The sequence below is a fragment of the Limulus polyphemus genome, unplaced genomic scaffold, assembly GCF_000517525.1.
Source record: "Limulus polyphemus unplaced genomic scaffold, Limulus_polyphemus-2.1.2 Scaffold3388, whole genome shotgun sequence".
Lineage (NCBI taxonomy): Eukaryota > Metazoa > Arthropoda > Merostomata > Xiphosura > Limulidae > Limulus > Limulus polyphemus.
In genome coordinates, this window is record NW_013668998.1 from 68689 (window position 1) to 83607 (window position 14919).

Sequence of the window (14919 nt, forward strand, 5' to 3'; positions counted from 1 at the left end):
CACCATTTACTGTAGTAATGTTTGCTGTTAAAGAATATAAGTCATTGGAAATAAACATAGAAATCTGTGGTGTTAACTGTAATATCATTATTCTCTCTATCTTCAATATACAGTATTATAACTAATTGTGGAAATACACAGATGGTACACATACAGAAGTCACAAACAATGTGTAATTGCAACTAAGTGGTTGGTTATCATTAATACAATACCTTATTACAGGACATGCAATAAAATGATGAGCAAGTTGTACAGTGCATTAATATTTTGTATTTACTTTAAGCAAAGCAGTACACCTTGTTTTTATACTACCATATGATTGCAAAATATTGTACCTTTCCAAGTTCCAAATAAACCTATACAGCCTTAATAATATTCTTATTGGAGCTTTGTGCAATCAAAGCCATGATTGCAGATGTTCCATTGACCTAATTTTTTCTTACGGATATAGTTTCACCACATTTATTGATTTTAGCCAATTACTATTTCTCAAGATCTAATGCTACTGTATGATGTAACTGCCTATATCTTAGCTTTTAGAAGTCTAGACTTGTTATATAAACATGTAATGAATACTATCAAACTAGTCTTTTTCCTGAGAGAATAAAATTATAGATAAGAACGTGCTTGTACCTTTCAGTAATTGGATACCATCAGTTGTTGTTTTTTGTTTTTTTCAACATTATAGGCTGAGATTTACCCCATGCTTGTATTTGTACCCCAGCGTGTTTCACTTTAAATGTTATATGTTGACTGTGATATCATTCTCCTCTCTTCACACATACTATCATTTATTTAGACAATTTAGACTCGTAAAGAACACCTTCCTTCAGCTTTGCTTATCCTATTGTTTGAAGCTTGATACCTATTTTGACCTTTTGGTATGGTTGTTAATCCTGATCAGTGAATTTTGAATGGCTACACATCCATTGATGCCAGTTCATGTTAATGTGTATCTTACTGTTCTGGAGGTAACATTCTCAACTATACTTACAGCTAGATCACTAGCAAGATCTTTACTCAATTGGTGTGTATAATGTTAAAAGCATACCCTGTGTTTTAAAATCACTTTTGAAAAGTCTGGACTTTCTACCTGGACCACTTCAATTATGAACAGTACTAATTCACTTACCCTCTTTTAGAGTTTCATATAGCTCTTTCTGAAACTTGAAATGTTGCCTCACCCTACTGCATGGAGTAGCTTTCACTATCAAATGCTTTGATTTTTACACATCTGTCATGTGGTACTTCTGTTCTAGGAACTGTGAGTACATTCCCCACATTACTGTTGGAAATAGTATAATCCTGTGTACTTTTTTAGGCATTACCCTGATGGCACTGTCTAATTGGTTAGATTACAGCCAATCACAGTTTAAACTATCAACAAGTGACTATACTCTGGTGTAGTTCATTTTCATACAGTAGAGGGATAGCAATTCCATCAATTATATTGGCATTTTGTACTCATTTTATTCACTATTTTCATAATTATTTCCAATACTGTATATGTTTTAGTAATGAGTGGATATATATTATATTATTGTTATTAGGGCTTCTGTCTTTCAGTGTGTGTTTTTAACTGTTCTATAGTTTTATTTAGACAACTTAAAATCATTGTTTTTATTGGGATTTTCATTTTTAGTTTTATGTAAATACTTTAAAATTGGGGTTTTTCAGAGTTTTTGCTTTTAATACTGTAATAAGTATACGAATATATTGCATATAATAACAGGTTTAAAACATAGTTCTATTTATGTTAAAGCTTCATATGATAATGAAAAATAATAATAATTATACACGATCTCATGGAAATGGTTATGTCTGATGAGCACAATGATTTTGGAAAGTGGGAATACTAATGTAAAGCAAACTGAATAACCATTTGTGACGTTTACTGAAAAAACACCAAATTTCTCTTCATCTTCTTCTTCTTCTTTTTTTTTTTTTTTGGTATTGGGGTGTTTATTCCTTAAAATCAGAAGCCCCAGTTATGATTATCAGACCATTATGGCTTGGCCCTTGTTTACTGTAGGGCAGATCGGTAAGTGAGGTATTTCCTAGATATGTTAGAAATTTGGAATAGAAAATTTGATTCAAGATAAAAATTTAAGATGTGTATGTCTTAATGTGACTCAGTTTTGTTTTATATGTGTGTGTGTGAAAAAATGTCATTATTTGCTAACTAAGGTTTTCATTAAAATAATATCTGGCAATGCATTTAAGTCTTTCATGCATAGTAAAATAAGTAACTAACAGCTTGTTATAAATAATGCAAATATTTCATGATAAAGTTACCTCTAATTAGACAAACATTAGTCTTCATACAAGATTCAAAAACTGTAAGTAGGGTAATATGAAATACTTTTTTTTACTCAGTGTTTAATGCTGAATACTAACAATAACTTTTTTTTTTTAGTTAAAGAGAAACTTCAGCAAGATCCAGACTCTGAAATAGCTACAACAAGCCTAAGAGGATCATTGATGTGTCCTGTAAGTTATCTATGTTTTATGTTCAAAAATTACTGTCTTAAAAATACAGTTTTGTTCACATATTTCTTATATGTATTTTTAATGGCCTTAAAATTGAATAGGTACATCTTTAACAGTTTTATTCTAGCAGTACTGTGATAAAGGATCTAGAGTAATAGAGACATATAAGCATTACATATTCCTAATTAAGTAACTTTTTCCTCTAGGAATATTTAGGTAAGCTTACACTTGTTTAGTCTGAATAGGTCAGACAAACATAATGTTAACTTTGGTGGGAATTTCCTATAGTACTTTTATGTTGTTGCATATAGATCCTAGAAATTCTAATTTTCTCTCTTCCATTGTGAATGTTCATGCCCATTTTACTCAGAAATGTATTAATTTAAATTGTAGATGCAGGTATAATTCTTAAGTAAACATATGAATAGAAAGGTGATTTTTTTTTTTCATTTGTGTGCACTTCATATTTTTTTTATTACCATTTTCTACAAGTTATATTGACACAAAAAATTAAAAGGACATGCAAATTAATACTAGAGTGTCTTATTGTTATAATTTGATTTTATATGCAAAACAACACAATCCATACTTGAAGACTAAAAGGGTTAGTTGAAAATGAACCAAGACTAACATTTGAAACAGAAATGAGATATGTAAGGGACCTGATGATAAAAAAAAGGATAAGTGCAAGCAGACCAGAAGAATGCTTTGATACTGACAAAGTAACTTTCTGGTCTTATATTAATGAATGATCATTAAGTACAATAGACACTTCAACTGGAGGTCATGATACTAGGAGGAATTTTGTATTGCACAAAAACCTTTCCATATATAATTACTTCCATGTCCACACACACAGTCACGTTTCTGCCCAGGGCCAAAAACTCTAAATTATGAGAAAATGATAATAATTCACTGACATCACATGCTGACCCACTCTTTCAAGAGCAGTCATTTGCAAACTGATCTTGATGCATCAATGAGCATGTCTTTAAATTAGTTGGCAGGAAAACTGGCTAACCAGCTAAAGTAAACTAAGCTCTTATTTACATAGCTGGAGTTCTAATCAATTTCACCAACATAGGCATAGATGAAATAATGCATTTTACTTAATTAAAACAGCAAAAATAAAATGTAAATCACAAAACTTGTATGAATTGTATTATTAGAGACATTGACACTTTCACACGAAAATTTAGATTTGATAGTGTTTATAAACAGTATTAGTTATGAGCTGTTTTTATTAGTCTTTACTGCCATTTCATTTATTGATTATTATATATTCATGTCACAATATAAGAACATATGTCAAGAGATACATGTAAAATTGTATTCTGTAATGCATTTCTCCTTTCTGCTATGTTTAGACTTAATACTGAATTGAAAAATTACTTTTTACTCTAATATTAAAAAAAAAGATTGACTCTTGGTTTCAGATTATTTTGGTTCTCTCATAGTACACTGTATATAAAAGGTCATGGTGCAACTCACCCTGGCATTTGTTTAGTACAGATAAGATGTACATTGGGACAGCTTGTATTTTGTAACATTTTTCTTTTATTACACTCTTAATAGGTATAGTTTGAGTGAAGGCATATTATATTTGAACCACTTTGTCTTTCCTATTTTAAAATTTAATAATTAAATAACCAAAGAAATACAACCATGATGTTTTCAACATCTTATAGCCCAACTCAAACAGTTTTTATTAACATGTCAGCAGTGGTTCTCAACATGTCGACAGTTACAGTGGCAATGGCATCTGTTATCCTGGTCTTTAGTCCTGTGATGTATTTGCTATAAATGTGCGATATACAATGTTTTTCTCAAAGAAAGAAGTCTAGTGGAATGATGTCTGGCAAACTTGGAGACCATATTTAGCCTTTTATTGCACTGTTGCCATTTTATGAAGAAACACTACTCACTGGAGTTTTAAAAAATGTGACAATAAAAACCATTAGATTTTAGCTACAAAATGTTGAAAACTGCATGGTTGTATTTCTTTAGTTATTTCATTATTAAATTTTAAAATTCTAAAAAAGTACTTTAACACTGTTACAAAATTCTTGAGCCAAAAGGGCAAATTTTTCATGATAATAGAGATAATAAAAAATATTTGCGATGAAATTGTAAGTTGGCCAACAAATATACAACTGTTTTACTTTACAGAACTTGTGTTTTTAGAATTCCCAAAGATCAGCAGACAAAATGGGTCTTTAAAGATCACGTTAAGCAAAATTGAATACCCAAAATCTCTAAAGTGAGTTAAGCATATAGTTTGGTCTTTTAAAGATTAAGCTAAACATATATTTTATATCTCATATAGTTTATTAGAAAACATTAACCTTTAAATGTCAAACTTGTCAGAATTTGTTCTCTAGATTTCCTTGTACAGTTCTATTTATGACATGTGCCTTGTAATATAAGTCTCTTTTGTGTTAGTATTTTAAGTTTGCTATTTGTAAAGTACATATGTCTTGAGATAGTGTGATCTTCTAATTTTTTTCAGTTGGGAAAGATGAGAATGCAGGTTCCTTCTCGTGCCACCACTTGCTCACATCTTCAGTGTTTTGATGCTTCTCTTTATCTGCAGATGAATGAGAAAAAACCTACTTGGATTTGTCCAGTTTGTGACAAACCCGCTCTTTTCAAAAAGTTGGTCATTGATGGGTAAGTGCTTAATATTAATATGAGTTTGGACGAAAATGAAATATAAATGCCATAATTGTGGTATAACAACTAGTTCCCATGATCAGCAATTCAATTTTAATCTCATCTGACCTTAAGATTTTCAGTAAACTTGTCTTTTTGTATTTAATTTATGGAGAAAAATTATTAAAAAATATCTAACCAATTACCTTTTTGTCAAGTTTTAAGAAAGGCTACAAGTCTGTGACTTGTTGACGATAAATTCAAACAATAAACAGACAGCACACAATCCACTTGTATGTACAAAAATTCTTTACACTATAGAATATCACAGTTGCTTCTAAAACTAAATAATTCTCCTTTCTTGTCAAAAGTCTGCACAGGTTGATTCCATTACTTTAGAATCCAATTGACGAGACAAATTATTTTTTTGTGCTCTGTTTCTTAGTATACAGCTGCAATATATTCACTTACATTACCCAATGGGTTACCACAATTATATCCAGAACTTTAAATAATTGTCTTCTTTTCATTGAAGTCCACACAGGTGGTTAAGTACCTTTAGAACATCCGTTGACAAGATAAGTTATTCTCCTTATTTCTGTTAAGCTTTAAAATATCACCCATTATAGCTAAACTAACAATTACGCAGCTTAATTTGCACTAACATGGTCTCCTATATATATATATATATATACACACACACACACACACACACACACACATATTCCAACTGGGGCTTAGGGCTTTTTACAAAATACAGAAGATTTGAGTAATGTCAGACTGCAATAAGCAATAATGAACTACACACACACAACAGTCGACTCTTACCAGGATTTGTCAGAACTATCACTATTAAAATAAATACTTTTAACACTTGTTATGAAAACTAAGTAATCATTAAACATTAGATCACTGAAAAAACTAAATAATAACTCTAAACAGTCTTGTATATCCAACACTTTTGAGTTATTGGTTATTTGTTTGTCTAGTATTGTTTGTATACAATTGGATGGTTACCGTAGGATAATCATTTATCTTACTCAGTGGTTCTGTTCATACAAAACTGTTATTGAACTGAATACTAGGTGACAGCTCCTGTAGTTGCACTGGTGGGTGCTGACCTCTATGTGGGGCCCACCTTCCTCACAGGAAGTACAAGAGAGTTACTTTACTGATTGTTAACATTGACCTTCTGGCTTTACATTGTTCTGTTGGTTCAGCATGTTTTGTTTTCTGAGCTACACTACTCAGTACGATGTTTTCTAATAATCTCATTCCCTCTGAATGTTGATAAAGACCTTCCATGGCTACCATTTCATTAGTGTAGAGGAGGTCAATATCCTTCCAGTAGAGTTGTGCTAGAGTTCATACAAATACTTCTCTTATGAGTGTGTCAGCTTCCTGATTTAGCTTTATTCCTACAAGGCCTGGCACATGTACTGGGGTGATGGCCTTTAATATCGTGCAGTTGCCTTTCTTTCTTCCATCCATTAGGGGACCAACTAATCTGAATTTAATGAAATACTGCCTGCAAGTCAGTTGCAAATATTATTTTGGTGGCACTGTCTATTTGTGGTTCATTGCTTTCAGCAATCCAGAGAGTACTTGCTTTATGACATCATTCCTTCTTTGTTCTTTTCTTAGAAAACTTGAATCCTCCATCAGCGTTATACAGAATATTGTTGCCCAACAAGGTTTATCACTGTTTGTGGTGTAGGAAATGTCTGTGACTGTCCACTATGGTCTTTAAATAGATGTTGAAAGCCTTTTACTGCTTCTCCCTCTGCTCAGTCTCTACATTTGCTGTCTAGGCTGATTTTGACAAATTCCATTAGTTTCAGATGTTTATTCAACATGGAGCATCTGAGACCTGATGGTGACCAATTATCTCAGAGGTGGATGGATGGTATCTTTTTACCAACAAGTGTCTCCTGGGGCATCCTTTAGTCTGTTCCCTGCTTAGTTGGTGTCTTCTGGATCACTGTGATGGAAGTAGCTGAATTATACCCATGACTATTATTAAACATATATTGTGTATCTTTTCAATCTTATCTAGCTGCCCCTCCACGTGGATTCCTGTACGTGGTGATGGGACCTCCCAGGGAAGGTTCTGTATTTTCAGTTACTTCCTCTGGTATCTAAACATCCACCCATGTGTTTGCCGTGCATAGTGACCCGTGAAGCAGAGGAGAGGATCCTGGTGGTTGAGTGGTGGCTGGGGCACTGCAAGACACCACTTTGGCCTTGAATTCCTGTAGACAGGTGTCCTTGGGGTGGCCCCCGCCAATGGCAATCGGCTGGTCCCATTGGGCTAGGGTCAACTGAGTACCAGTGTTGGGCATTCTCAATGGGTGTTGTGGACATCGTGTCTGATGCTGGTGTTTGGGTATAGTGTTCACAAAACCCTGGCATTGCTGCAGTGTACTTGTTCTATTGTAGGACTCTTTGGTGGGTGGGGTCAGTGGGCACTTCTCTTTTATTATGGATCCCCCAAATCCAAATAAAAAATTTTTAAAAACTCTGCTAATTGGTAAATGTCCACACCTTGCTGACTCCGAACAGCAGTCTCCGTCACAAAGTTCACCTGTACCTCGCTTCCTGATCTTGCATTCTCTGTCTGACATATCTTTAAGGCAAATGTCTCCATTTTTTATACAGAAGGGATTAGAGGGGCTTGCTTGCTCTCCAAAGTCAGTTAAGAAGCTCCATTCTGGAGATATCTTAGTTGAAACCTCAACAGCAAAGCACAGTGAACTCTTCTTGAATTCAAAGGCCATTGGGGATATACCCATTGAGGTTACTCCTCACACTTCTCTGAATTTCTCACAAGGAGTTATTGTTGAGAGGGACTTGAAGAATATCCCCGAGTCAGAGATCCTTGCTGGTTTCTCCAGCCAAGGAGTTTCAGCAATTCGACAGATCTCCACTCGTCAAGATGGTATTATGGTGCCGACCTCCGTTCTGATTTTGACGTTTTCATCACCATGTCCACCTGTCACTGTTAAAGTGGGTTATTTGAATTGTAAGGTATGGCCATATATTCCCAACCCTCTCCGATGTTTCCAGTGCCAGCGGGTCGGTCATTTGAAGACATCTTGTCATGGGTCTGTGATGTGTGCTTGCTGTGGTGGCAAGGACCACGATGCCTATGAGTGCAAACTGGACCCTCACTATGTAAATTGTAGTGGTTCCCACCCCTCTTACTTCAGGTCTTGCCGTAAGTGGGTGGAGGAGAAAAAGGTACAGTATTTGAAGACTGTTAACATTTCTTACCCTGAAGCACAGAAGCTATTGTTCCCTACTCCATCTCAGACATATGCCACTGCTACAGTGGGGGTGCAGATGGACCTTTCTGTGCCTTCACCTGAGTCTTTTTCATGCCATATGAGGGGTCTTCTGCCCTTCATGGATAACAGCGTTGACCGGTCTACATCTACTCCAATCTCTGTCCCCACTATTCCTTCCAGTGACTGCCTGGGCCCACCTCCGGTGTCCGCTCAGATCCTTCTTTGGCCCCTAGATGCAGGATGATCTATTAATCATGTCCTCAGTCATTGGATTCTCAGTCTGATGACAGAGATCTGCCCACTCGCTCAAGGGCAGGATCCATGGAGGTTGATCGACTTTCTACTAGTAAAGAAAAATGGCGTGGCCGTAAGCTGGAGGGTTCTCCTTCACCTACATAAAAATGGCCACATTGATACAGTGGAACTGTCGAGGTTTTTATTCTAATCTCGATGACATTAAGGCCTTGATCATCTCTTATCAACCCATGTGTCTCTCCTTACAGGAAACATTTCTGAAACCTGCTGATACAGTCACCTTTCGGCAGTTTTCTTTGTACCGGAATGACAGGGTGAGTAATGGAGGGGTGGCACTGCTTGTCAACCAGCATGTGCCCTCCTTGGAGGCCGTAGCCATCCGTGTTTCCTAAGGTCATACCATCACTGTTTGTTCTCTCTACATGTCTGGGAGACTTATGATCAATTGGACCTTGATGCTCTCGTTGACCAGTTGCCATCTCCCTTTTTAATTCTGGGAGACTTTAATGGACACAATCCCTTCTGGGGTGGTGCTGATATTGATGGGAGGGGTTGTTCCGTAGAGCGAATCACGACCTTTCTCTCTTCAATACTGGTTCTTATACTTATTTTCATGCACCTAGTCAGTCTTTTACTGCTATTGATCTCTCGATCTGCTCCCCTTCACTTTTCACTCGCTTCTCTTGGATGGTTGACAGTTATCCACAGGACATTTTCCTATCATTATGGGGGGGGGGGGTGGCTACCCGACCCGAGTGCCACGGTGGAAGTTAGACCAGACTGACTGGCTGTCTTTCACCTCTCTCTCCGAATTTGATCCTGCCTTTGTCTGTTTGCCATCAATTGATGACTGTGTGGTTTCAACGACTGACTGTGTCATCCAGGCAGCTTCTCATTTTATTCCTAAGACCTCGACACATTTTCCACGGTATCCTCGTCCATGGTGGAGTCCTGTCTGCCAGGAAGCATGGAAGGCTCAAAAACGGGCCTGGGATACCTTCCGACGGTATCCCTCTCTTTCTAACTGCATTGTTTATCAGCAGGCCCATGCCCCTGATGAGGTTCGATGTCAAAGCCAAAAGGAGTCTTGGATTAAGTTCACTACTAGCATCTCTTCTTCCACTAGTTCAAAAAACCTTATGGGACAAGAATTGGAATAGCCTCTCTTGCTATTCTTCTGGTTCTTTTTAACCAGATCTGGCAGGAATGTATTTTTCCTGATGCTTGGTGCCAGGCTATTGTCCATTCCTTCTCTAAACCTGGGAAGGATCACAAGATTACTTCTAATTATCATCCCATCTCTTTGACTAGTTATCTTTGTAAGGTCTTAGAAAGGATGATTAATGCTCATCTTGTTTGGTTCCTCTAATTGAACACTCATTTCGCTCACCCAGTATGGGTTCTGTTGACAATACTCTACCATAGACCATCTGATTAGACTTGAAACATCGATCAGGGAAGCCTTCCTGAAAAGAGAACACCTTGTTTCTGTGTTCTTTGATTTCGAGAAGGCATATGACACTACGTGGAGATATGGCATTTTGCAGAACCTCCACTCCTATGGGTTGCGTGGTCATTTACCCATTTTTATTCAGGACATTTTACTGAACAGGTCATTCCAAGTCCGTGTGGGTTCAATTCTCTCCCATTCCTTTTCACAAGAACTTGGAGTCCCTCAGGGCTGTGTCTTGAGTGTCACTTTTAGTGTTAGAATTAATGCTATCACTTCCTCCGACTGTTGCAAATGGGCTCTATATCGACAACTTTCACATCTCATGTCAGTCGTCGAACATGAGGTTTATTGAGCGGCAGCTTCAGACTGCTCTCAATTGCTTGTTGACGTGTACCACTGCAAATGGTTTTACATTTTCTTTTTCCAAAACTGCTTGTATGCATTTTTGCCACCAATGGGGTCTCCACTCCGATCTCTGTCTCGGCAGTGTTGTTATTCGTGTGGTCCCTGATGCAATATACTTGGGGAGTGCATCAATGATCTATGCTCAGGATTTATCATGCCCTGATTCTATTCATGCAAAGTACTTGGGGAGTGCATCAATGTTCTATGCTCAGGATCTATTATGCCCTGATTCTATTCAAACTGGACTATGGGTCTATGGTTCTGTCAGGACCTCGGCTTTGAAGATGCTGGACTCTGTTCACCATCTGGGACTTTGGCTCTGCACCGGGGCTTTTTGCACTTCTCCAGTCCAGAGTTTGTACACTGAGTCCCACAAACCTCCTCTTCACCTCTGTCATTTGCAACTTTCTTTACAATATGCTACCAAGCTTCGATTCTTACCATAGTATCCCATATGGGATTGTGTCTTTCTTCCTCGGTAGGCCATGCTCTTTCAGAACAGATGGGCACAAGTGGCTCAATTGGGTCTGACATTGGATTAGATTGCTGTCCCCAATGATCAGCCCATTCCACCATGGCTTATTACCATCCCTTCCTGTGACCTTTCCTTGAGTCATCTGAGGAAGGAAGATACTACTGATTGGAAGTACCATCTTCTTTTTGTGCGGAATATCTTTCAAGCCACTCTTCTCTTCCTATTTACATGGATGATTCGAAATTGGGTGACTCTGTAGGCTCTGCCATTGTTTGCTGTGGCTCGGTAGTTGCTTGCAGGATCCCTTCTACAGTTTCTGCTACAGTTGTATGCTATTTCTCTTGCCCTGAATCATGTAGAAGCTATGCAGTACAGTGATTGTACTATTTACACTGATTCTCTTAGCTCTCTACTGGTCCTGGAATCGTTTAACATTAGTTCTCACCCTGTTCTCGTTGATATTCAACAACAACTGGCCCATTTTTCTGTATCTTCTGTTTCCATCCAGTTTTTCTGGATACCTGGCCACATCAGTATTCACTGGAACAAGCTCGTTGACACCGCAGCTAAGTCCATCTGCTCTGGACTACGGTCCTGTCTTCAAGGCACGGCTTCGTGCCTGTTGGCAGTCGACTTGGGGTGAGCAACATCTTAACAAGCTTTTTCAGATCAAACCTTCTGTTGCTCTTTGGCCATCTTGCTTTCATAAGGATCAGAAGGAGGAACTTGTCCTGGCAAGGCTATGCATTGGTCACAGTTTTTAACTCATCGTTTTCTTTTATATGGTATTGACCCACCAATGTGTAGCCTTTGTGGCACTCAAGTCACAATAGCCCACATTTTACTGTCGTGCCATCGTTACGACCATCAGTGGCGGCACCATTTTAGACACGTGTTTTGTAAGAGTTTACCTCTAACGTTGGACAATGTCATTGGCGATGGCGACACAGTTCGACTTGATTGTATTTTTAATTTTTTAGGAACAATTGGCCTTTTTAATTGTATATAAATCTTTTATCTGAATTTTGGACATACTTTGGTTTTACCTCGCTGTGTTTTTACATTTTACTACAGTTTTTGTTTTTTACTGTTTTTACCGGTTGTTTGGCGCAGATAGCCTCATTGCTTTGCACCATAAAACACCAAACAACCAACCTTATCTAGCTGTGTAACTTGCGTATTGATCATCGGTTGTGCATAATGCAAAATATAGGAGATAAGACTTGGGTAAAACATAAGCAAGTGGCATTCTTCAACTTTGGTCCCTCCTGCAACTTTCAATGCATTGATACCTATGGTAGCTCTGATCAGAACGTGTTATTAATGTGGATTGTGAAGTTGAGGTGTCTGTTAAAGGTTACCCACAAGTACTTTTTCCAGAGTGATGGTAATGGTTTGTCTTTATGAACATGTCTGTTTTTGAGTGTGCAGAACATAGCTGTGCTGTAATTACACTATTTGCTCACCCTGCGTTTTGCTTTCAACTTTGCTAGAGCCTCTGCTATACACCACAATGGAATTTGATTGGATTGTCATGGATTTTGCAGTTGACAAGCTGGGTTCTAACCTATTCAGTAGTGAAAGATATTCTCTGCACTTTAAGCTATGGGTGCATTACAAGAGTGACATCAATCCCTCATCATGTGCAGTAGTGGTTCTGCTTACTGGCTACCTTCTCACTGGTCAGCAGTTCAAACTAAGGATGGCTGCAAATAACCCTGCCAATGCTATAAATACAAAATTCAAACTTAAATTATTGAACCAGTGAATCTACTAGTTGCTTATAGCATATACTTCAACAGTCAGATTCCTAATTATAGTATGACTTATTTATGATTTTAAGTCAGATTCCTATAAATACACATCAAAATTTAAAAAAGAAAAGAAAAGGCTGTAATTGAATTAAGGCCAAGTGTGTCAATATGCATCATTCAAACATTCACATTTATATTGAAGGATTTTATTAGTAAAACAACCACTTATTTTATATTGTATAATCACATTTTTCAATATGAATTAGTCTTTTCACTTTGGTTTATTTAATCTGTTAACCACAGTTTGTTTATGGAACTCATCACCAAAGCACCTAGTGAATGCATGGAGGTTCAATTTCATGAGAATGGTTCCTGGACCCCTGTGCTCCCAAAGAAATCAGCACAAATTATTCATAACACTGTAGTACAGAAAAGTGCAACTATTTCATGTAAGTTTTTTTATTGTGTATTTCTGTAAATAGTTTTTACAGAGTTTCTGTTGCTTTTAGAACCAACAGTTCTTGTTAATGTAAATACTTTAACATACCATTTTTGTGTACTACGGTAGATTTTTTACATCTTAAAAATGTTGTTTTTGAGATTATATAGCTGTAAATAGAAATTAAAATAGGTATTAATGTATTTTGATGAATAGAAGTAAGAAGTATAGAGATAACCATTTAAGTTAAAATGTGTGCCCCCCCCAGTGGCACAGTGGTAAGTCTGCAGATTTATAATGCTAGAAACAGTTTCTGTACCTGTGGTGGGCACAGCAAAGATAGCCCATTGCTTAGCTTTGTGCTTAACTACAAACAAACAAGTCAAAGTGCCAGTTTAAGCTTAATTTTTAGAAATAAAAAAGGTGTATGCTATATTAGTGGGCTTAGAATGGCCCAGTGTCTAACATGCTAGACTGTACATCTGTGGGTCCAATGTTCAAATCCCATTACTGAAAAAAAATTGCACACTGCCATTGGGGCTGTGAGTGTTAAGAGGGAGTTTCTAAATACATTTCCTTGATAACAATAACATGTTGTTATGCTTAGAATATGTTGTGACTAATGGAATTTATTCTGCTTTACCTAAAATTTCACTTCATAACACTGAAGCAGTAACTATAAGGAATATTTAACATACAGAAAAAATTAATAAATACATTTTGTATAGATATATATAATTCTTATGGTGATAAGGATCATCAAGCATTTTGTAATTTGTACACTGACAGTACCCATGACATCATTAGAAAGTATAAATAACTGCTTTAGCTTCAAATAAAAACATTTTGCTTCATGTATAGACCTGTGTCTAGGTTTAAGTTGAACTTATAATTTAAAAACCACAATTAGGTTAAGTAAATTACTTATTTTATTGATATTAGTTCTAAAATGTTTTAAAATTTTGTAAATAAATTAACATTGGACCTAACCCTTTTGGAGAATTAGTGTTTACTATAATTCCAAATTTACTATGTGCCTAAAAAGCTAAACTTCATGCTACGAGCACTTAGTTCTATTGACATAACATGTTTGCAGCTCAAGCACATACCTCACTGATAAACTTTTATTTAATTTTCTTTATTAATTTTTTTTTATCTAACATAGTAAGTTTATAACTTTTACATTTTAGTTATTTGTATAACAATAAACAAAAAATTTACATATAAAACAAGAAATTTAGTACTTCCGCTTGGCCACTTGTGTATTTTTTGTTTGTTGTTTTTTTGCAGTCGGCCTGTCAATAAAACTTAAGCCTCTTTTATGTAATGATGGTACTAGTACATCAAATAATTTTTTACTTATTTGAAATATGCATTTAAGAACAGAAAATAATAGAGTGCAAAAAAGCATACAAAGTCCTATAACTATTATGATATTTAGGCCACATATATGAAAAGCTGTTGTGAGAACAAAATGGCATTATATCTTAGTCAGTAAATTAAAATTTACTATAAATGAGTAATTTAGATTAAACTAAAGATGTCATATTGGGGTGATTAGAAAGTAGAAAACATGAACAAGCGTTGTGATAAAAACAAGTGCAGTTTGAGCATTAATTTAAATATTTCCTGTTGAAGTTAAAAAATTAAAACTTATATAACATTAAAATTTGAATTATAACTAGGTTTCTAATGGCAAGTTTACTGAC

The 14919-nt window shown here is 36.1% G+C and overlaps 1 protein-coding gene across 4 annotated transcripts in view; it reads left to right on the plus strand.

Annotated features, from left to right (window-relative positions):
* LOC106469271 (E3 SUMO-protein ligase PIAS2-like) overlaps positions 1–14919 on the plus strand; it is a 95913-nt gene that overhangs the window by 62857 nt on the left and 18137 nt on the right. For all 4 annotated transcript variants that reach the window (XM_022397741.1, XM_013929757.2, XM_022397742.1 and 1 more), the window contains 3 exons: positions 2417–2490; positions 5000–5160; positions 13075–13220. In XM_022397741.1, coding sequence (XP_022253449.1) covers positions 2417–2490; positions 5000–5160; positions 13075–13220 — 381 coding nt within the window. The remainder of the gene's footprint in view (positions 1–2416; positions 2491–4999; positions 5161–13074; positions 13221–14919) is intronic.